This window comes from Brassica napus, unplaced genomic scaffold (assembly GCF_020379485.1).
Source record: "Brassica napus cultivar Da-Ae unplaced genomic scaffold, Da-Ae ScsIHWf_1173;HRSCAF=1676, whole genome shotgun sequence".
NCBI lineage: Eukaryota > Viridiplantae > Streptophyta > Magnoliopsida > Brassicales > Brassicaceae > Brassica > Brassica napus.
The window spans coordinates 18,383-40,633 of record NW_026014596.1 but is presented as its reverse complement, the minus strand read 5'-3'; the positions used below and the strand labels follow the sequence as shown (position 1 = coordinate 40,633).

The 22,251-nt window shown below is 38.5% G+C and overlaps 2 protein-coding genes and 1 pseudogene across 2 annotated transcripts; 2 read left to right on the top strand and 1 right to left on the bottom strand.

The window, feature by feature from the left end:
• The first annotated feature begins 14,001 nt into the window (after positions 1-14,001).
• LOC125596299 lies at positions 14,002-15,065 on the top strand (annotated as a pseudogene).
• Positions 15,066-15,433: 368 nt separating this feature from the next.
• LOC106356018 (serine/threonine-protein kinase MPS1-like) lies at positions 15,434-16,525 on the top strand. Its single transcript, XM_013795870.3, has 3 exons — positions 15,434-15,539; positions 15,786-16,252; positions 16,325-16,525. The coding sequence occupies exons 1-3, from the start codon at positions 15,434-15,436 to the stop codon at positions 16,523-16,525; spliced, it is 774 nt and encodes a 257-aa protein (XP_013651324.1).
• Positions 16,526-16,699: 174 nt separating this feature from the next.
• LOC125596298 (small ribosomal subunit protein S13, mitochondrial) lies at positions 16,700-17,931 on the bottom strand. Its single transcript, XM_048771481.1, has 3 exons — positions 17,720-17,931; positions 17,192-17,416; positions 16,700-17,109 (listed from the first exon to the last, which is right to left on the bottom strand). Exons 1-3 carry the CDS (start codon positions 17,786-17,788, stop codon positions 16,939-16,941), a joined length of 465 nt encoding a protein of 154 aa, XP_048627438.1. The 5' UTR covers positions 17,789-17,931; the 3' UTR covers positions 16,700-16,938.
• Positions 17,932-22,251: the final 4,320 nt, after the last annotated feature.

Genomic DNA, 22,251 nt, shown 5'->3' with positions numbered 1-22,251 from the left:
CTCTCTCACAGCTCTTCCTGAGAATAAAGTATATGTTGCAGCACATACAGGTTATCGTCCTCGTCAACGACCTGTATGTACGCATTGTGGTCCATACTGGTCACATAATTCAGCGATGCTTTAAGCTGTATGGTTATCCTCCTGGACATCGCTTTTTACAATGCGAATAATCAACTTCCTAGACCACAACAACAAGCTTCTCAGTCATTTGCTCCACGGGGATCGTCTACTCTGGTCCTCACTTCTCACATTCTCAGTCAGCTCCTTTGCAAAAAATATGAGGCCTCCTTTTGCTGCTCAGATGATGAATGTTGATACATCTGGCGCTATGTCGTCCTCTCAGTCTGGATTTGAGCAATCTTAATACTGATCAAGTGCACTCCCTGTTGCAACAACTAGCTGTTCAGGTTAATCTTCAGGAACAGACTTCTCCTATTTCATCAGCTAATCAACCTTCCATTACAGAACAAGGTGTTATGGCTGCCCAATCGTCTGTTCAGGGTACTGTCTCTCTCTTTCCACTAGCCTTTCATATGATAATCATTTACTCACTTTTCAACATCAACGCCTTACATCACTTTATAACATTCTTCCCCTGGTAGTTGGATCATAGATAGGTGGTGCTACAGGACATGTGTTGTTTTGATCTATCTTTGTTTAGTGAGGTTTTCTATAGTTACAGGAGTTACAATTTCCTTACCAAATGGCACTAGTCTTCCCATCACTCATACTGGCATCATTCGTTTATCTGATACTCTCATATTGCATAATGTGCTTCATGTTCCTTCTTTCAAGTTTAATTTGCTCAGTGTCAGTAGTTTTGCTTAAATGTGATAGATCATCTGCTCATTTTACATATGATTCATGTATCATTCAGGATCATACTCAGGGCTTAACGATTGGTAGAGGACATCTCATGCACATCTTTACATTTTACAACCATCTTATGCTGCTACATCATCTCATGTATGTGGATCCTTTCTAGTTTATGGAGTCCTATGGCATCAACGGTTTGGTCATCCATCTACTGCCAAGTTACAGCTTTTATCGGGTAATCTTTCTATGTCAAAGTTGAAGTCTGAATGTCCTTGTGATATTTGTCCCTTAGCTAAGCAAAACGTTTACCGTTTGTGTCAAATAATCATTTTTCGTCTTCACCGTTTGATCTTATATATTTAGACTTTTTGGGTCCCTTCTCTGTTGAGTCTGTTGAAGGTCACAGATATTTCCTTACCATTGTAGATGATTGTTCTCGTGTAACTTGGGTTTACATGTTAAAGAAAAAGAGTGATGTTACTCGTATATTTCCTGATTTTTGTTACTCATGTTCATAATCAATATGGCATTCTTATAAAATCAATACGAAGTGACAATGCACCTGAATGGCTTTATAAAGGTCATGGCATTGTTCATTATTTCTCATGTGCATACACTCCAGAACAAAATTCGGTAGTTGAACGTAAACACCAGCATATTTTGAATGTTGCTCGTTCTTTAATGTTTCAATCTAATGTCTCATTAGTCTATTGGAGTGATTGCATCTTAACTGTTGTTTTCTTAATCAATAGAACTCCATCTTTACTGCTTCAGAAACGTTCTCCCTATGAGGTTTTAACCAAAAAAGTTCCTTCATACTCTTTTCTTCGCAATTTTGGTTGTTTGTGTTATGTGTCTACTTTGAAGAAAGATCATAGAAATTTCACTCCACGAGCTGATGCCTGTGTTTTTCTTCGTTATCCATCCGGTTTTAAGGGTTACAAAGTGTTGCATTTAGATACATATAAGGTTACTACTTCTCGAGATATTTTTTTTCATGAAACAATTTTTCCATTCAAATCTACAAAATACTTAGCTTTTGTTTCTCCTGGTGTGATTTTGCCTTCTCCGACTCCGGATGCATTAGATACTGTTATTCGCATACCTTCATTGTCATCTTCTGCATCTGCATCACATCATTCATCTTCATCTACATCTATACATGCCCCTGCTCTTGTTCCTGCATCTGCATCTCATTATTCGACCATTCCTAGTGCCACTTTGGATACTAGGACAACTGTTTCTTCTGTCCCTATAGCAGCTTCACTTCAAATAATAGACCGCGATGCCATTCTAAGAACCGAACTACTTTTCTGACTATCATTGTTCCCTTGCTCAAATTTCTACACTTTTACCAAAATCATTCCAAAAAACCCCCTCCCTAAGAAAACTATTAGTCCTCTTATCCTATTTCCTCCTCTGTTTCCTATTCCAACCTTAATATTCCTTACAAAAACTATATCCTTTCCATCACCAATGAGACATAACGAAATTTTTTAAGCAAGCTATAACATCAATTGTATGGAGATTAGCTATGAATGAAGAGTTGGCTGCAATGGAAGCAAACCATACTTGGACTGTGGAATCTTTGCCGCCTGGTAAAAATGTTGCAGGCTTCAAATGGATTTATACTATTAAGTATAATTAATGCTGATGGCACTATTTCTCGCTATAAAGCACGTCTGATTTCTCAGGGATTTACACAGCAGGAAGGCATTGATTTCTCCAACACCTTTTCCTTGTTGCTAAACTCACAACTGTGAAGCTTCTTCTTGCTTTAGCAGCGGTTTTTGGTTGGAATCTTGCTCAAATGGACGTTTCTAACGCCTTTTCCACAGTGAACTTGATGAGGCGATATATGTGTCTCCCTTTGGGTTACACACCAGCTCCTGGCATCGTCTTACCACCAAATCCTGTTTTGCCGTTTGAGGAAATCAATTTATGGTTTTAAGCAAGCCAGTAGACAATGGTATAAGTGCTTCTCTGCGGTTCTCCTTGCAAATGGATTTACTCAGGCTCTTATGATACTACTTTGTTTATCAAACACACGGGTCAGTGCTTCATTGCTCTTCTAGTTTACGTCGACGACATCTTGATCGCTAGCAGCAGTAATGAAGCTATTACATAGTTGAAGGGTTTTTTTGAGTCGGGAATTTAAAGTCAAAGATTTGGGAACTCCAAGTTCTTTCTTGGCATTGAGATTGCGCGAAACTCTTCTAGTATTGCTCTCTGTCAACAAAGTACACTTGATATACTAGCTGACACGAGAATGTTGGCTTCAAAGCCAAGTAATATCCCTATGGATCCTTATTTCATCTTAGTCAGACGATGGGTACTTTGCTGGAGAATCCAATTTCTTATCCTGCTTTGATTGGTCGGTTGTTGTATCTTACCATAACTCGACTAGTTACCTTTTCTGTGAACCATTTGATAGGCTGCTCACAAAATCCTCAGGTAACTCAAGACTAACCCTGGCCAAGGACTGTTCTATGCTGCTGATAAAGAAATTTGCTTGAATGCTTTTTCTGATGCTGATTGGGCGACATGCCCGGATACAAGACGATCAGTTACAGGCATGTGTGCTTATATTGGCAAATCTTTGGTCAGTTGGAAGTATAAGAAGCAGGATACAGTGAGTAGAAGCAGAACAGAGGCAGAGTATAGAGGTATGGCGTTAGCAACTTATGAACTCCTTTGCTTCAACAATTGCTTACGGCCTTGTGGATTACTGTCTTATCTCCTGCTAAGCTCTTTTGTGATAGTAAATCAGCACTCCACATTGCGACTAACCCAGTTTTCCATGAGCGCACCAAGCATGCGGAGGTTGACTGTCACACTACACATGATCAGGTTAAGTATGCCTTCCTCAAGGTTTTCATGTTCCTACCAAGAATCAGCATGCTGATATTCTAACGAAGCCGCTTCACCCTGGTCCTTTCTACTCTCTCCCCAACCGAATGTCGATATCAAGCCCCTCTTCTCCACAACATCCACTCCTCGCTTGGATCTTCGGCTTGAGGGGGGCATATTAGAGTAGTCGTTATACTGTATATAGTCTTGTATACGTGTACATAATACGAGATATTATATATGTGGTGATTGTACATATACACTTTAAGCTTAATGAGAAAGACTTTAATAGATCGGAATGCTCAAAATAAAAAAAGAAACATTAACACAAACAAAGCTTCTTATTCGGGAGAATACTTGCCATTCTGTTGATGTAACGGAAAAAGTATCCGTAAATTTTGATTCGATTTGTTATCTGTTTCGATTCGAACCGAAAGATCTAGAGATCCGTAACTTTACGAATCAAAGCAAGTACTAAAATGCAATATCCGTTAGAATCGAAACAATCACAAATACTAATATTTTTATGAACGAATATCCGATCCGATCCGTTATACACATATATATACGTATATTTAAAGAATTATATATAAAGTTATATATATATATATATATATGTTATATTTTATATAAGTCTTAGAATTTTTTACTCACTGAATTTATTATATAAGTTGTTAGAATTTAAAAATAAATAATTTTTTTTGTAATGAAATATTATTTTTTTATATTATCTTGGAATTTTTTTTAATTTTAACGGATCGAATCGGATATCCAGTCAAAAATCTAAAATTTTCCGGATATCTGGAACACCGAATATCCGGATGTCTGCAAATCAAATCAAATCGGATAATTGTTTATTCGGACTAAACGGATCGGATCACGAATACCCCCAGAATCCGGATATCCGATTCGTGCCCACCCCTATGTGTTGGTGTAACCGGGGAAACTTCATCGGACCGACCCAGATTGCATAAACCTACTTTTTTAACTGGAAATAATTAAAAAAAATACAAATTCAGGAGCCAATATATTATCTCCAAAATGATCAAAACAACAAAATGATTTTTTTAATGGAAATATTATATAGTTAAAACATGTCTCACGAGTATTTCTTTATAAAATGGATGCAATTATAATCATTTATTAAATTTATTATATTTATGGGAACCATATATTTAATATTGTTTTAAGTCAAAAATCATTATGATTAACACTACAAGAAAACATAATCTTAACGAGGGCGGTTTTCCTCGTTATTTCGTCGTAAAAGAGGCTTTACGACGAATTAGCGAGGAAACGCGTTTGCTCGTTACACGTCCGTCGTAACACATATTTCCTCGCTAATTCGTCGTAACTTAGCGAGGAATATATTTCGTCGTAAAGACGAAGTAGAACGATTCGTCGTAAAGACGTCGCTACAATTCCTCGTAAGGACGTCGCTACAATTCCTCGTAAATAACTCGAAAACAGTTCCTCGTAATCTACACGTAAATACCTTGAAAGATTTTCCTCGCAAAATACACGTAACAACCACGAAATGATTTCCTCGTAAAATGGTCGTAAACATTTCCTCGTTATTTCCTCGTAAATACTTCCTCGTAAAATACTCGTAAACTGTTTCTCGTCATTTCCTCGTAAGATTTCCACGTAAAGAGGTCGTACATTAGCTACGAATTTACTTCGTTTTTATTATTTTACAGAATTTTAAAATATAATAAAAAAATAATTAAAATTATTTAATTTAATAATAAATTAAAATTCAAAATAAAAATAAATTCATATGAAAATATTTTATAAATAAATAAGTTTTGAATTTATATAATACAACAACAAAAAAAAACTAAGGGTCGTTCATCGCCCGGTAGAATTCATCACTCCTCCTCGTAACATCCGCCTCGTTATGTACGTCGCCGGATGACTCGCCATGAATGGGATGTTGTTGTCGCATGTTCCTCAACATGGACTCCCATTCCGGATTTGTGGCCGCAATAACGTCTAAGAAGCCCTCGACTCCACCCATACGAGATTTTGTCGCGGTCAACTCGTTACGCAGCTGAGCGGACTCTCTACGCAGCTCCGTGACTTCATCATCCCGTCGCTGACCATAAGACGATGTCGCTCTCGGAACATCGTTGACGGAACCAATACCCAATGTCCGTCCCTTTTTTTTAGGGACAACCTTAAAAACAAAAAATAAATATTGTAAGTAAATATTTAAAGTTAAATTAAATGAATAATTAAAAATTAATTTTTTTGAAAATTTACCTCCTCGTAAATCTTATCCACTTCAAGTGTGGATAAGGTGACGGGTAATCCGTCGGTAGACTGCTGGGTCAGCTGAGTCTGGCGGTCTTCAACCCGAGCAACTACGTCGTTGTAGATTTGCTCGGACTTGCCATCTACAAATACGCCCGCCTTGTTCTTGTGGGTCCTCTCGTAAAGTTCCATAAGAGACGGGAGATGTCCCGTCTCTTTGGCCTAAAAAACAGTTAAGAAAGTTAGAATAAATTAATATAATTATTAAAAAAATTATTTAATAAAATATTTAATTACCATTTCCAAACGGACACCGGCGTGGGGTTTTTGGCCCGTAGTGTGAAGCATCGGCCCGTTCCCGTGCTCATCGACCGTGTTACGGGAGTTAGAGCAAGCCTGGGCGATTCTAATCGAATCAGGAAGGCGCCAATAACGGATGAGGCCATCCCACACGTCCGTGGTGAGCTCAGCGGGTTTGCCACGCTCATACCCCTTCACGATCCAGTCACCCTTCCAGTTGGAGACCGTGTCCAACAAGCGAACTTTCGCTTTCGCGTTAAACTTCTTCCTCACCCTCTCAGTGATCCCCAAAGCCCAATTATATTTTTGCTGTTGGAAAAAATAAATTAACAATTAGTTTTTTAGAAAGTATATATATAAATCATGAAAAAATTAAAAAATATATAATTAATTAATAGAAACTTACAGCGTAAATTTTGAACCACGTCTTTCTGACGTAGTGAGGCGTCTTACTCCAGTTTGGATGTGCCATGGAGAAGTAACCCTTGATCGTGTCGGTTACGTCCGATGCAAGACATCCGTCAACCCCCCACCTGGAAAATACAAATTTAAAATATAAATTATTTTTTAATGTTATAAAAGATATTTAAACGAATTAAAAAAATTAATGCAACATACCACAACGTTCCGTCCGGTCGGTCTGGGTCGATGACTGGTAAACCTTCTCTGCCTGGCAGACTGAGAATGTCCTCTACCGTGTACTGCGAGTAAGGAGCACTCGGAGGCACCATCAGATCAGGATGAATATCAGCGACCATCGGAGGTGCCATCGGAGGAGGCACAGGAGGAGGCATCGGAGGAGGCACATGAGGAGCCGATGGTGCACTAGAAGAAGTAGACCCAGAGACTCTCTGAGTGTACTGAGTCTCGGGGACAGTCTCCTGGCCCGAAGAACTGGGAGCGGAAGAAGAGGCCGGGTCTAAACGACTACCCGGCTCACCGAAGATCTCTCTGTAATGGGCAGTAAGTCTTCCTTTTCGAACCTGGAAAAAAAAATGAAATTTTTAAAATTAACATCAACAATATATTTTCCAACATTATCCACCTAATCAACACTAAATAACATAAAATCCGCAAACCTATCTAAATTCCCTATACTAACCACCTAATATATCCTAAACTAACCAAATTAGAGAGGAATCAGAGAGGCTTACCATTGCTACGAAATGGAGAGGAAGTAGAGAGGAAGTAGAGAGGAAAGAAAGAGTGAGCGGTCGGGTGTATATATAAGATTACATATCGTCGCAAATTCGTCGTAAATTTACGACGAAATAGCGAGCAGTTACAAAGGCCCGTGTTTTTTTTTACGAGGAAATGGCGAGGAATCACAAAGGCCCGTGTTTTTCTTTACGTGTACTTTACGACGATTTTGCTTACGTGGAATTAACGTGATTTATGTTTAAATCTTTTTACGTGGTCTTTACGACGATTTCATCCTACGTGGAATTAACGAGGGTTATGTTTAAATCCCTAGAACCCCAAACCCGAAACCCGAAACCCCAAACCCCCAACCCCAAACCCCAAACCCAAACCCCAACCCGAAACCCGAACCCCAACCCGAAACCCGAAACCCCAAACCCCAAACCCCAAACCCGAAACCGAAACCAAACCCGAAACCCCAAACCCCATATTCCTTATTTTCTACTTCATATATTCCAAACCCCCATCTTTAATTTTCTACTTCATATATTCCAAACCCAACCCAAACCCGAAACCCGAAACCCGAAACCCGACCCAACCCAACCCGAAACCCAAACCCCGAAACCCCAAACCCAAACCCGAAACCCCAAACCCGAAACCCGAACCCGAAACCCCCCAAACCCGACCCGAAACCCCAACCCGAACCCCCGAAACCCCAAACCCGAAACCCCAACCCGAACCCGAACCCGAAACCCCCCCAAACCCGAAACCCAAAACCCAACCCGAACCCGAAACCCAAACCCCCATCTTTATTTTCTACTTCATATATTCCAAACCCCCATCTTTAATTTTCTACTTCATATATCCCTAGAACCCCAAACCCGAAACCTGAAACCCGAAACCCCAAAAACCCCAACCCGAAACCCGAAACCCGAAACCCCCCAAACCCCATATTCCTTATTTTCTACTTCATATATTCCAAACCCCCATCTTTAATTTTCTACTTCATATATTCCAAACCCCATATTTAATTTTAGGTTTCGTCGTTATTTCCTCGTTGTCTTACGTGGACTTTACGACGATTTTATGCTACGTGGACTTTACGACGATTTCATCCTGCGTGGACTTTACGACGATTTGTGCTTACGTGGAATTAACGAGTGTTATGTTTAAATCCCTAGAATCAGAAACCGAAACCCGAAACCCAACCCCCAACCCCAAACCCGAAACCCGAAACCCCCCGAAACCCGAACCCGAAACCCGAAACCCCACCCCGAAACCCGAAACCCAACCCGAAACCCGAAACCCGAAACCCCAAACCCCCAACCCCATATTCCTTATTTTCTACTTCATATATTCCAAACCCCCATCTTTAATTTTCTACTTCATATATTCCAAACCCCAAACCCGAAACCCGAAACCCGAAACCCGAAACCCGAAACCCCAACCCCGAAACCCGAAACCCAAACCCGAAACCCCAAACCCGAAACCCGAAACTCGAAACCCCAACCCGAAACCCCAACCCCCCACCCCGAAACCCCAACCCCGAAACCCGAAACCCGAAACCCGAAACCCGAAACCCCAAACCCGGAACCCGAAACCCAAACCCGAAACCCAAACCCGAAACCCGAAACCCAAATCCCCATCTTTAATTTTCTACTTCATATATTCCAACCCCCATCTTTAATTTTCTACTTCATATATCCCTAAACCCCAAACCCCATATTAATTTTAGGTTTCGTCGTTATTTCCTCGTTGTCTTACGTGGACTTTACGACGATTTAATCCTGCGTGGACTTTACGACGATTTCATCCTACGTGGACTTTACGACGATTTCATCCTGCGTGGACTTTACGACGATTTCATCCTGCGTGGACTTTACGACGATTTGTGCTTACGTGGAATTAACGAGTGTTATGTTTAAATCCCTAGAATCAGAACCCGAAACCCGAAACCCGAAACCCCCCAACCCCCAAACCCCATACCCTAAACCCGAAACCCCAAACCCGAAACCCGAAACCCCAAACCCGAAACCCCAAACCCGAAACCCGAAACCCAAACCCCCATCTTTAATTTTCTACTTCATATATTCCAAACCCCCATCTTTAATTTCTACTTCATATATCCCTAGAACCCAAACCCCGAAACCCGAAAGCCCAAACCCGAAACCCAAAACCCAAAACCCGAAACCAAAAAACCCGAAACCCCATATTCCTTATTTTCTACTTCATATATTCCAAACTCCATCTTTATTTCCATTCCAAACCACAATATCCCACATTTGCTTATTCATAAAACAAACTCCCAGCATTACCTTATTCATAAAACAAACCCCACATTATCTTATTCATAAAACAAACTCCCTCATCTTATTCATAAAACAAATACATCAATCGGATACATCGACATTCTCGTCATCACTAGAAACATCATCATTTTCATTAAACTCGTCTTCAACAGCTTCGTCTGTGGCATCATCGGTAAGATCTTCGTACTCGTGATTATGCGGATCAATGAGAAGGATGTCATCAATTTCTTGTTCAGGTTCCTCGACTTCATTTATCTGTTCTTCTTGCAATGGTGGTTCTTCTCCACTGATGATTCGTCCTCGAGGTGTAACTTTGATCACTGCTAACCAATTTATACCTGAATCTCTCATCCGAGGGTATGGAAGGAAGCTAACTTGGTCTGCTTGTGAAGCTAAGATGAAAGGCTCGAATTTGTTGTACCTTCGTCCACCGTTGACATCAACTACACCGAATTTGTTAGACCGAACACCTCTGTTGACGACGGGGTCGAACCATTCACATTTGAAGAGGACGCATTTCAGCTTCAGTATCCCTGGAAATTCGACTTCAATAATCTCCGTCAAGATCCCGTAGAAATCTGTTTCCCCTTTCACACATATTCCATAGTTACTGGTCGCCCGCTGTCTACCATAGTCATATGTATGAAAAGTATAGCCTCGTGTGAAATACATCTGTGATGTGGTGACCTTTACAAGTGGAGATTGAATTACTTCGTGTAACCACTTAGGATAATCTGCATCGTCGTCGTCATAATCAACCTGCAAAAATAAAGAGAATGTTAATGAAATACAGATAATGTATGAAAAAAAGTTTTAGTTAATACCTGATTCCGCAACCACTTAATGAAGTGTTGATCTTTCCTTTTGTCTACGTCACTTGTGGATATACCAGGAAATGTTTCTTCGACTTGAGAAACAAATAGGCTGTAAAATCACATTTTATAGGAATGAATCTCTCGCAATTATACAATTAATTATACTTATATGTGTTTCGAAGTGTCAATATATGTTACCTTTCAAAATAACGCATCAATGGATCTTCGCAATTGAGTAGAATATAGGTGTGTGCACTATGAGCGTCTTCTTCACTCGACCACCAAACCTCTTTACACTTCCCACCGAGTCGCCCAATCTGGCTAAAGATGTCTGGAACACCAGCAACTGCATATGTTGGCGCAACACCACCATCATCATATCTTCTTGGAGCTCTTCTCCGTGTACGTACTTTTGACGCAAAGTAGTACGATGTGAAGTGAGAAACTTCTTCCGTCAAACTTCCAGCAATTATAGAACCTTCAACTTTGGCGAGGTTCTTTGCTTTTCCCTTCAAATATTTCATGGCTCGCTCATACTGATACATCCATCCGTAATGTACAGGTCCACGAAGCAATGCCTCATATGGGAGGTGGACAGCTAGATGCTCCATGACGTCAAAAAATCCGGGAGGAAATATCTTCTCCAAGTTGCACAATAAGATGGGAATGTTCTCCTGAAGCTGTTCCACAACTTCTTCTTTAAGAGTGCGTGTGCTCAGATCCCTGAAAAATGCTCCAATGCCTTTTATATTCAAAAAAAAATTAAACACATTGTTAGTCATATATTATTTTGTAAATTATTGTGATATAATACACTACGTACCTGCAAGTGCTTCATGTACGTTTGTTGGAAGTAGCTCCGCAAATGCAAAGGGCAGTAGTCGTTGCATAAATACATGACAATCATGACTCTTCATCCCGGAGAACTTTTGACCCTTTTCAACACATCTAGAGAGATTCGAAACATACCCATCGGGGAACTTCACTTCTGATGCCACCCAGTTGAACAACACCGACTTTTTTTCTGAAGATAATCTGAATATCGGAACGGGAACTTGTCCATTGCTTTTAATATGTAACTCGCTTCTTGAGCAAATATCCGGCAAGTCCAACCTCGATTTTATGTTGTCTTTTGTCTTCCCTGGGACATTCAATATTGTATTCATGATGTTCTCAAAGAAATTCTTCTCTATATGCATCACATCGAGGTTGTGGCGCAGAAGAAGATCCTTCCAATATGGCAACTCCCAAAATATACTCTTCTTGTGCCAGTTGTGATGAACACCGTAAGAATCTGGCATATTACGAGGGACATGCCAATTACCACCCCAACGAACTGTTTCGTTAGCTCCGTAGTAGTCGATTTGCGCTTCAATTTGTTCTCCAGTTAGATATGGAGGAGGAGTGTCTCTCACAACCCTTTTGTGCCTAAACAAATTCTTGTTTCTTCGGTAAGGATGGCCAATGGGAAGAAATCGACGGTGACAATCAAACCAACTTGTCTTCCTACCATTCTTCAGTTGAAACGCATCTGTCGTTCCATTACAATATGGACAAGCTAATCTCCCATGTGTAGTCCATCCAGACAACATCCCATAGGCAGGGAAATCACTTATGGTCCACAAAAGCATCGCTCGCATCGTAAAATTCGTCTTCGTTGAACAGTCATACGTCCTCACCCCTGTTGACCACAAATCCTTCAACTCTTTTATCAGTGGTTGTAGGAAAACATCCAGGGACCTTTTTGGATGGTTCGGACCAGGTATTAATATGGTCAAGAATAGTAACTCCCGTTGCATGCACATCTCCGGTGGCAGGTTGTATGGAGTAAGAAAGACTGGCCACAATGAATATTGTCTCCCTGACATTCCGAACGGACTAAATCCATCTGTGCATAATCCGAGATACACATTCCGGATATTGCTAGCGAAATCTGGATGTACTTTGTTGAAATGTTTCCAGGCTCTTGCATCTGATGGATGAGTCATCTCACCATCCGTCTGAGTATGCTCGGCATGCCATCTCATCTTTCCAGCAGTCTGCTCTGATTGATACAATCTTTTCAATCTGTCTGTAATTGGTAGGTACCACATCCTTTGGTATGGTACCCTATTACGTCCCCGTCCTTGCGGCTTGAATCGTGGCTTCTTGCAGAATCGACATTCTTCTAGCTTCTCATCATCTCCCCAATAGATCATGCAGTTGTCGATGCAAACATCTATCATCTCCGAAGGCAACCCAAGACTATAAACCAGTTTCTGAATCTCATAATAAGAATCAGCAGACACATTGTCTTCCGGCAAATACTCTTTAAACAAGTCCGCCCATTCGTTCATGCAACTTTCAGGTAGATTGTGATCAGTTTTAATATTCATCATTCTAGCAGCTAACGACAATTTAGAGAGACCTTCTCTACAACCACTGTAAAGTGGTTGATTCGCCGCGTTTAACATTTCGTAAAACTTTTTTGCATCTATATTAGGTTCTTCATCTCCATCATGAGCTACGAATGCATCAGCTACCATATCATGAACCCTATCATAATCTACCATCTCCTCTTGCTGGTAACTATGTTCATTATGCAAATGATGATCAACCGGTTCTTTTTCCTGAAAATTGCTATTACTACTACTAGCTTCATTCTGATCATAATTAAAACCTTCTCCATGTTGAAACCAGATATAGTAATTTGCCGTGAAACCTCTATTTATTAAATGCTTCCAAACATTTTCACGGTTTGCCAGTTTCGAATTGTTGCATTTCCGACAAGGACAGAACATCTTACCACTTTCTTGGGCGAGCGGTGTTGAATCTGCTTGATGCATAAATGTCTCCAGACCCGCAAGGTATTCTTTCGTCACTCTCCCGTTAGCATCTCTATGCATATACATCCACTTCCGCAACTCGTAAATATTCCCGGAGCCAGCCATTTTTTTTTCTTTCACGTTTTTTGTTGTTGGTGTGTTTAAAATGATGTTTAAACATCCATATTTATAGGAAAATTCGAATCTGGTAGTTGTAATTTTGCTATGAATTTACGACGAAAATTAATTAGGTGGGCAAAAAAAACGTGTAACACCTATAAAGTTGGTGGATTCAAAAATTTCCTCGCTAAATACACGTAAACTATTCCCTCGTAAATACCACGCAAAGTTTACGTCGTATTTACGAGGAAATAGTTTTTCCTCGTAAAATACTCGTAAAGTTACATCCACTTTACGACGAAACAGTTTTGTCGTTACGTTACGAGGAAATAACGATGACTTTAGTTTTTCACGTAAATTCGTCGTAAACTCGACGCAAATTTACGAGGATTGTTTTTCCTCGTTAATTTTCGTCGTTAAGCATGTGTTTTCTTGTAGTGCACTGTTATCAGGTAATTATTCAATACCCTAATATATCAGTACGTATACATGTATTATGTATATATATTTCATTATATGAATGCATGCATTCATCTCCGTTACGTAAATAATAAGGTTTGAATGATTACAACTCATGTGATCAAATTGTAATATACAGTGACGACATGGTCCGAATCAGCAAGAGTATTCACAATCGTGAACTCATGTGACCAAACAATATGGCCGGCAATAACACCCGGAGAAAACTTCAGCGGCGGAGGATTCAAGCTCAAACCTGGCCACTCCATCGTCTTCAAAGCACCAGTAGACTGGTCAGGCAGAATCTGGGGACGAACCGGCTGCAAATTCGATAAAACCGGAACCGGAAGCTGTGAAACCGGCTCATGCGGCTCAAACTTAAAATGCTCAACTTCTGGAAAACAACCAGCTTCACTAGCCGAGTTCACGCTATCCTCAGTGGATTTCTACGACGTGAGCCTCGTCGACGGATTCAATCTCCCGATGACAGTGAATCCGGTGAACGGAACAGGAAACTGCACCGTCGCCGGCTGCGTCGCCGATTTGACGCTAAGGTGTCCAGCGGAGCTAGCTGTGAAATCTAAGGGGAGAGTTATATCGTGTAGGAGTGCTTGTGATGTGTTCGATACAGATGAGTATTGTTGCAGGGGAGTTTATGGGAACCCTTCAACGTGTCGACCAACTCATTACTCGAAAATATTCAAGAAAGCTTGTCCTACTGCTTACAGCTATGCTTATGATGATCCGACCAGTATCTTCACTTGTTCCGGTTCAGATTACGTCATCTCTTTCTGTTCCTACAGGTTCGTGTCTTAAACCTTTTTCATCTATTGGTGTGTTATATTTATTTTTCTAATTTTTCGGACTACAACTCATACACTCACACTAGCGAACGGTATTATTCAACATTTTTAACTCCAACGTAACTAAACAATCTTGGGCTTAATATTAATGTGATTATATATGTTTTATTTGAATGATGTTTTATGTGTATAGGAAGAAGCCGGTGGGAACGTAACATGATAACAAGCAAGTATGCAGCGATGGTTCTGGTTTCTGGTGGATTCAAGACGATGGTCCGGAGGTTGTGGCTTGTATTGATGCTGTCGGTTGATGCTTTTAACTAGTTTTGGGACTCCCTTTTTTAAATAAACAAGTGTTTTTCTTTCTCTCGAGGAATAATTCTTTTTTTTTTTTAAATTTCAAGTGTGTTGATAAAGCTAAATTCGAAATAAATATAAAGGTTGGTTTTGTGTGTGAAAGCAAAGATGAAAACAGAATGCAATGTCTTTACTCTGGAGTCCAAGCATAATTTCCCAAAACTGCAGGGCACAATTGCAAGAAAAAGATAAAAGTGAGGTTACATTATTAATTTTACAAAAAGGCCTTCAAGTGGGCCCAATGTAAAAATCCGACAACAGTTTTAAGTGTTTTTGTCTGGTCCACACGGCACATACGACTCGAAAGTGGAAACGCTTTTTTAGGTTGGAACGAATTCGAAAACGCCATTTTCACCATCCCTCCAAGCTTGATCTCCTATTATCCTTCCTCCATTGGCCGGAAAATGGCTGGATTTGGTTTAAAGTTATACATGTACAGGTTTAATTCATGTTCATGTATACTTTATCCATTGTCTTTGCACACTACACAGAATCCACATCTCTATGGATGTAAGCTTCAGTGTGTGTGTGTGAGAGAGAGAGAGAGAGATTCCTCGCATTTGGCTTGCGATTTTTATATTTGTCAAATATTTGCGTTTTGATAAAATTGAAAATCTACGGATGCAAGATTGAACTAATCAACCATTATTGGTTCCTTAATGGGCCTATGACTAGTGGATTCTTTTATTCCTAGAGAACAAAATCTCGATCAGTCAAGGCTCAATGGGCTTTAATTCTAGGGGGTGATTTTTTCAGTTTCAGAGGAGTGGGCGGCAAATACAGAGTTCGAATCCCACTCCACAGTCTCACTACAGAGCACTACAGAGCTTGAAGCTCCAGCAGTATCTTCCAGTCATGACGTAACAGCTAAGCCCACTCTACCAGATGAGTTGCTCACCAGTGTTAGCTCACAGCCGCAAAAGCCAGATAAGCAAGAAAAGGTTGCAAGTAGCAAAGGGACATCAGGTCCTCGTAAAAGAAACTATGATCCGGACTTGTTCTTTAAAGTCAACGGGAAGCTCTACCATAGGCTTGGCAAGATAGGAAGTGGAGGAAGCAGTGAGGTCCACAAGGTTATTTCATCAGACTGTACCATATACGCGCTCAAGAAAATCAAGCTCAAGGGCCGTGACTATGCTACTGCATATGGATTTTGCCAAGAGATTGGGTATTTAAAGAAGCTGAAAGGGAAAACAAACATCATTCAGCTTATAGACTACGAGGTACAATAACATCTTTTAGTTTCTTAGTTGCATGATTGATGATTGTAATCACAATTTATCTTTTGCCATTAGGTTACAGATAAGTGTTTACTCCAGGAGGTTATGAATGGGACAATGAGTAGCAAAGATGCAAGAGTTAAGGACGATGGGTTTATATACATGGTGCTAGAATATGGAGAAATCGATCTGGCTCGCATGTTGTCTCAAAAATGGAAGGAAATCGAAGGTTCTGACGGCACAATTGATGAAAATTGGCTGAGCTTGGGACCGTAACGAAAGATGGAGAATCCCTGAGCTTCTCCAGCATCTTTCTTTCCTTGCCCACTCCTTTCCCTCCGGAGCCACGAGTCAGCAGCAGCAGAAGCATTCAAGTGCTTAGACACATAGCTTACATCTTGGATCATGTAAATTGGTATGTTAATTTGTTAGCTTTGGTTAAGAAGATGATTGATTATTAATGTCTTGTTTGGTTTCTTGTAATGGAATGTAACAAATCAAAACCAAGAGACTAGACAAGCTTGTGAGAGTATTACAGAACAAGAACAAGTTCTAAGATGTTTACTTGGAAGTGTTTCTCTTCTTCCTCTGCAATGGCAATTACAAAAGAAAGACCATAAACCTGAGAAAATCATGTTTGCTTATTTGATCAACAGAGTCTTAAGACTGGTGGTGCCACACACCAGGTTCTACTTGCGAGGAGCTTTCTTCTTTCCCGCAATGGCAACTCTCTTTCCCTTTTTAGTGCGAGCGTTGGTCTTGGTTCTTTGACCTCTGCAAGGCATCCCATGTCTATGTCTACTTCCTCTGTAGCAGTCTACTTCCACCAGTCTCTGTATCTCCGATCCAACACGCCTCCTCTTCATACCAACAACAAAACCGGATTATACAAAGATGAAAAGGACAAAACTTAGTATGAATCTGAAAAAAAACGATACTTACCAACTCATCACCATGTTGGTGCATGCCAACTTCTTCACGGAGGTCAATGAGCTCTTTACCAGTTAAGTCTCTTGCAAGTTTGTTAGTGATGCCGAGCCCACAGAGAACCTGGTGAGACTTACGGCGTCCGATTCCGTACACTTCTTGAAGACCGGTCTTGAGTGGCTTGTGGTTTGGAACCTCTGCGTTTCCCACACGGATTCCTTGCACACGCAATCCATGAAACTGCAGAGAAAGACACCAATGATACATGACTTCGGACAAGGTAACGGGTTTGATAAGCTTTGGTTCAGACACGATCAACGGATATGTAAGAAGCAGGATGTGATCAAATCAACAAAGCTAAAAAAAAGTTAGCAACTTTATGATTCTAACTTAACATATGCAAAGTTTTATACTTTAACATGACCCAGAACAATCGATTCGATCTACTGAAACCCTGAATACAAAAACTCGAAGCAGAGAGTGATGAAACGTCGGAAAGACGACATCTTTACGGTGGAGATTTGAGACGAAGGAATAACTCACCGATAGATTGCGAAGCAGAGATTGGCTGTGGTCGAATAACGTCGCCGCGGATCTGCGTAGACCCAACATTGTAGCGTATAAGTGAGTTTCAGAGATTGACGGTGAGGAAGGGTTTAACGCCGCCGCGTCGCTCCTCTCTTGCTAGTCTTTGAGGCTTAGATTTCGCTTATTGGGCCTTAAAATAAAATTAATTGGGCTTTTTTAAGTATATTGAGAGAGGCCTTGAGTCCAACATGGTATGTAACATTAATGCTATGAGATATTACTTAAGTTTGGTTTTAGCTGGGGCCGAATACTAGTATAACCCAGTCTTGCTTTTTGTATGAACGTGAATTTTTGTATATAAAAAACTCCTAATGCAAACGTTACCGAAGGCTTAGTTTAGTAGACTAAAGAGCCCAAGAAGGCCTAGTAAACATTGCCCAGACATGTTGAGAAAGGAACTTATTGCATCGTCAAGTCAAATACACTCATTAGATATTTAGATTTGTGATTATCTATATATATATATATATATAAAGTTGTTTTTTTCCCTTCTTATGACATGTGGGAAGGAGTTTGTTGACATGTGTCCTCATTTTTTTTTTGTATTTTAAATCCTTTTACTTTTAAATTATTGCAATTTGTTCCATCAATATCTAATTATGTACTATCTAATCCTTCTCACACTTATTAGTCCCTAAAATTCAAGAAATAAATAAAATAAAATAAATATATTTTAAATATTTAATTTATTTACAGTTAAAAATAGCATAAACTTTCACCATTTTATTATTTTTACTATTTTTTATTATTTCATTTATAAATTATATATTTATTTCACTATCAATATCATAAGATAATCAAACTAATAATAAGAAACTAGAGCACCAACGCAAATAACTAAGAAAGCGGGTCAGAAGGAGAATATTAATCGAAAGGCCAAAGCCACCAAAAAGCAGGAACATATATATATGCCTAAAGCACCCGAATCACAATCAGTAGTTAAAAGGTAAGAAACACCTCACAAACTAAACAAGACTATACAACACGGCTTTGGATAGAAGGGACCAAAGCTCCAAGAGACTAATTCCGCACACCTACACCAAAGGAAACATGGAAAGAAAAGAAACAACTTGAGGGAGGGAGAATGGAAGACAACCACCACGAAATTAGAGACTAAACTTGAGATCAGAAATAACATTCCAAGCCCATATAATATGCACGAACGAAAACATTATCCAAACCTCGAGTGGCAAACATGGTGAAAGGGAGAGCCACTAGAGATACGATGAAAGCTGCAAAGAGATGCGAGAATAGAGAGGGAAAGGGAGACGAAACGAAATTAGAAAACTATGAAGCCGTCCTCGAGCTATGAAAGAGAGCATAGAAGTCAGAACACCAAAAATTAGATCTTGAAAATCAAGACGAGCAGTGACTATTGACGGTAAGCCAACGTTGAGGAATACAACATCAAAAACGACTAAACTCTGACCCAACCAAGAAGATGCAGTTCCTAACATCAGCTGAAATCTAAGGAAGAAGATGAGCAGTCAATAACCTACAATGCCGTGAGAATCAACCGAAAATATATGATTCTATTCAATGTTCAAAAACTCATTAGACGTATCTAGGTGCTTCTAGAGGACTAGCGAGTAGGCGAATTATTCATGGCCTACGCGATAGCTAAGCGTTAATGAATTATTAATTTAATTTATATTTTATTTTCATTTATTTAAGATATTTTATTTTTTTATTTAATTATATTTTTTTGATAAATCATCAAAATTAAATATACAAAATAAAAGAAATTAGACAAATTTTTGGATTTATACTAACATTATTGCTTAATTTAACACATTTAAATTAACATACACCGATTAAAGCTGATTTAAAATGGTTTAAACTGATTTAAATCATATAAATCAGATTTTATGAAAAACGTTTTGGATATGACCAATTTGCCGCTTAGACCGATATTTAGAACCATGGTTCCATTAAAATATAATAAATTAATACCATGGTTCCATTAAAATAATAAATTAATAATATATTTTATTATAGACAAGTACAACAAACATTGTAATGTACTTTTATATTCACAATTAAATTATTACTATTTTTTAACATTCCATTATATTTTGATAATATTTAGTAAAAATTATATCTGAACCCATAATTTATTTTTATAGAACACATTTCATATACATCAAATAATAAAATCAAAATAATATGGAAAAGAAAATTTAATTAGTGTATACACGGTAAAATCAACTGTTTTATTTAAAAAAATATATTTTAAAATTTAAAATCTAAAAAGAAAATTGTACCAATTAAGAATTCTATAAATTAATAAAATGTTATAGTCTCAATAATATTATGTTATAGAATTTTACTCTGTATATATAATTGATTTCTGGTTTATGAGAGAGGCAAGTGTTATTAAATGATGAGAGAGCGTACGGATTATAGTATAGTAGTTAGTTCCCTACAAAATATTCTTCCTTTTTATGGATTTAATAACATGTAACGTGCTAGATCTTAAACTACGCCAGCTTTGAAGATTATTAGAATGATATCCTAAAAGTGCATTGAGATATGACTTTTTAAGAAGGAAAATATCTTTTAAGGTTTAGTTTGTAGTGAACTTGATTCAAAAGATACACAGGGTAACAACGAGATCACTAGCTCGAATATATTGTTGGGTTCATTTGAAATTATGCCATGTTCTAAAAATCGGCCGCCTAGCCGCCTAGGCGGCCGTCTGGGCGCTACGCGTCACTCTTCCGCCCCGATTTATGCCAAATCGGTTAAAAAAGATCGGATATCCGATTTTCTCAGTTTAGACCGCCTAAATGACCGACTAGCCGCTTAGGCGGCCGCTTAACCGCCTATGTGTCCGCCTAATCTATTTTTATTTTTAATAATATTTTTATTTATTTATTTGATCTAAAATTTTATAAATATCATTTATATTCATAATTTTGATGAAAATTACACTATATTAAGTTTATATATTCTATTTGTGTGTTTTATACAATTTTAAACATGAAAATATATTAATGTTATACACAATTAAAGATTAACATGTTTTATAACATAGTAAACAGTCTAAAAATTCCGCCCCGCATAATTTTCGGTTAATCCCTGATTTTCTCTTTAGGCGCTAGGTCCAACTCGACCGCCCGACTAGCGCCTAGCGCGTTCCCGAACAGGGAAATTATGTAACTTGTTTAGAAAAGATAAAGTTATATAGAGATAAAGTACTCATCTTAATTGATAGTTTATAGGATTATAGAGGAAGCAAAATCTAATGAAAATTGAGCTAGCTACCACATTTTCAAAGTTTTTTTGCTTGGCCTTTCACTTCAATGTTGGGTCTCTAAATCAGAAACGAATATTATGACCTGTAAAAGTTATTTCTGTCCAGATTTCATAAATAAAAGTTATAGATATCTAATTTAGCTATAGTGAAAATTCAACCTTCAGATATTTACTGATTCTTTTTTTTTTTTTTTGTAACATTATATTTACTGATTCTTTGACACCGAGTTTTATTTATTTCTCTATTTTATATCCATATATTAAGGGTGGTCTTACGGATATTATATGCATGCATAATCACATGAAACTTAAAATGTGTTGTCATTTTCACAAAGGAAATTTGAAAAGGTTGCCAAAAGGATACGAAAATGACTCGTACGCGTTAGGCACGCGACATATTAATGTTTTTTGTGGTTGGTCTCTCTTACATCTCCTTCCCATTCTTATCATTTTAAGAGATATTTTCAAGTTCCCGTCAAACAGAAGATATTCGGGTAATAATAACGTAAGAATAATTTAAAGGTAAATATGCTTTTTTATAAAAATGGTGAATAAAAGTCAAATTAGAAGTTTGGCAGAGACTTCAAAGTTTTGTGATCAGAATCAACTCTTGGGTCAGACGTACATAGTAGATGTTTACATCTCACATTAAGACAAATTACAACTTGGACAACACTAATAAGACGTAAGCTTTTAATACTAGTGTTTAACCCTATTGATTACTAAGAGGCTCTGTGACCAATTAAACAAAAGATGAGCGTCGTGCCCTTTTTTTTACAACAATGTCAATACTTCTTCACCTATTACTATTAGTGGCAACTGGCAAAACATATAATGATATAATTGGTTTCCAAGTATACTAAAGTAAAATGTTTTAAGAAATCATACTTACACTGTACAAAATAGTGTAAAAATATTTAATTTTTATGATCAATACACACTACTACAGTAATTTAAATGACTAATTCCATACAATACTATTTGATTGTAGTAAAGTCAAAGCTATTGCCAACAATACTATTTTACTATGATTTTTTCAACTAGTTGGATCAATAAATTCCGCGGGTAATTATATTGTATATCCCACTTGGAAACATAAATAACTCCAAAGACGGTGGCAATGGAGAATTTTAAATAACACTCTATCTCCCAACGTAGTTGGAGCCATTCCCAATGCTTTTGGAAGCTTAAATATCTTTGAATAATCCAAGTAGTTCATGTTTTGCCTG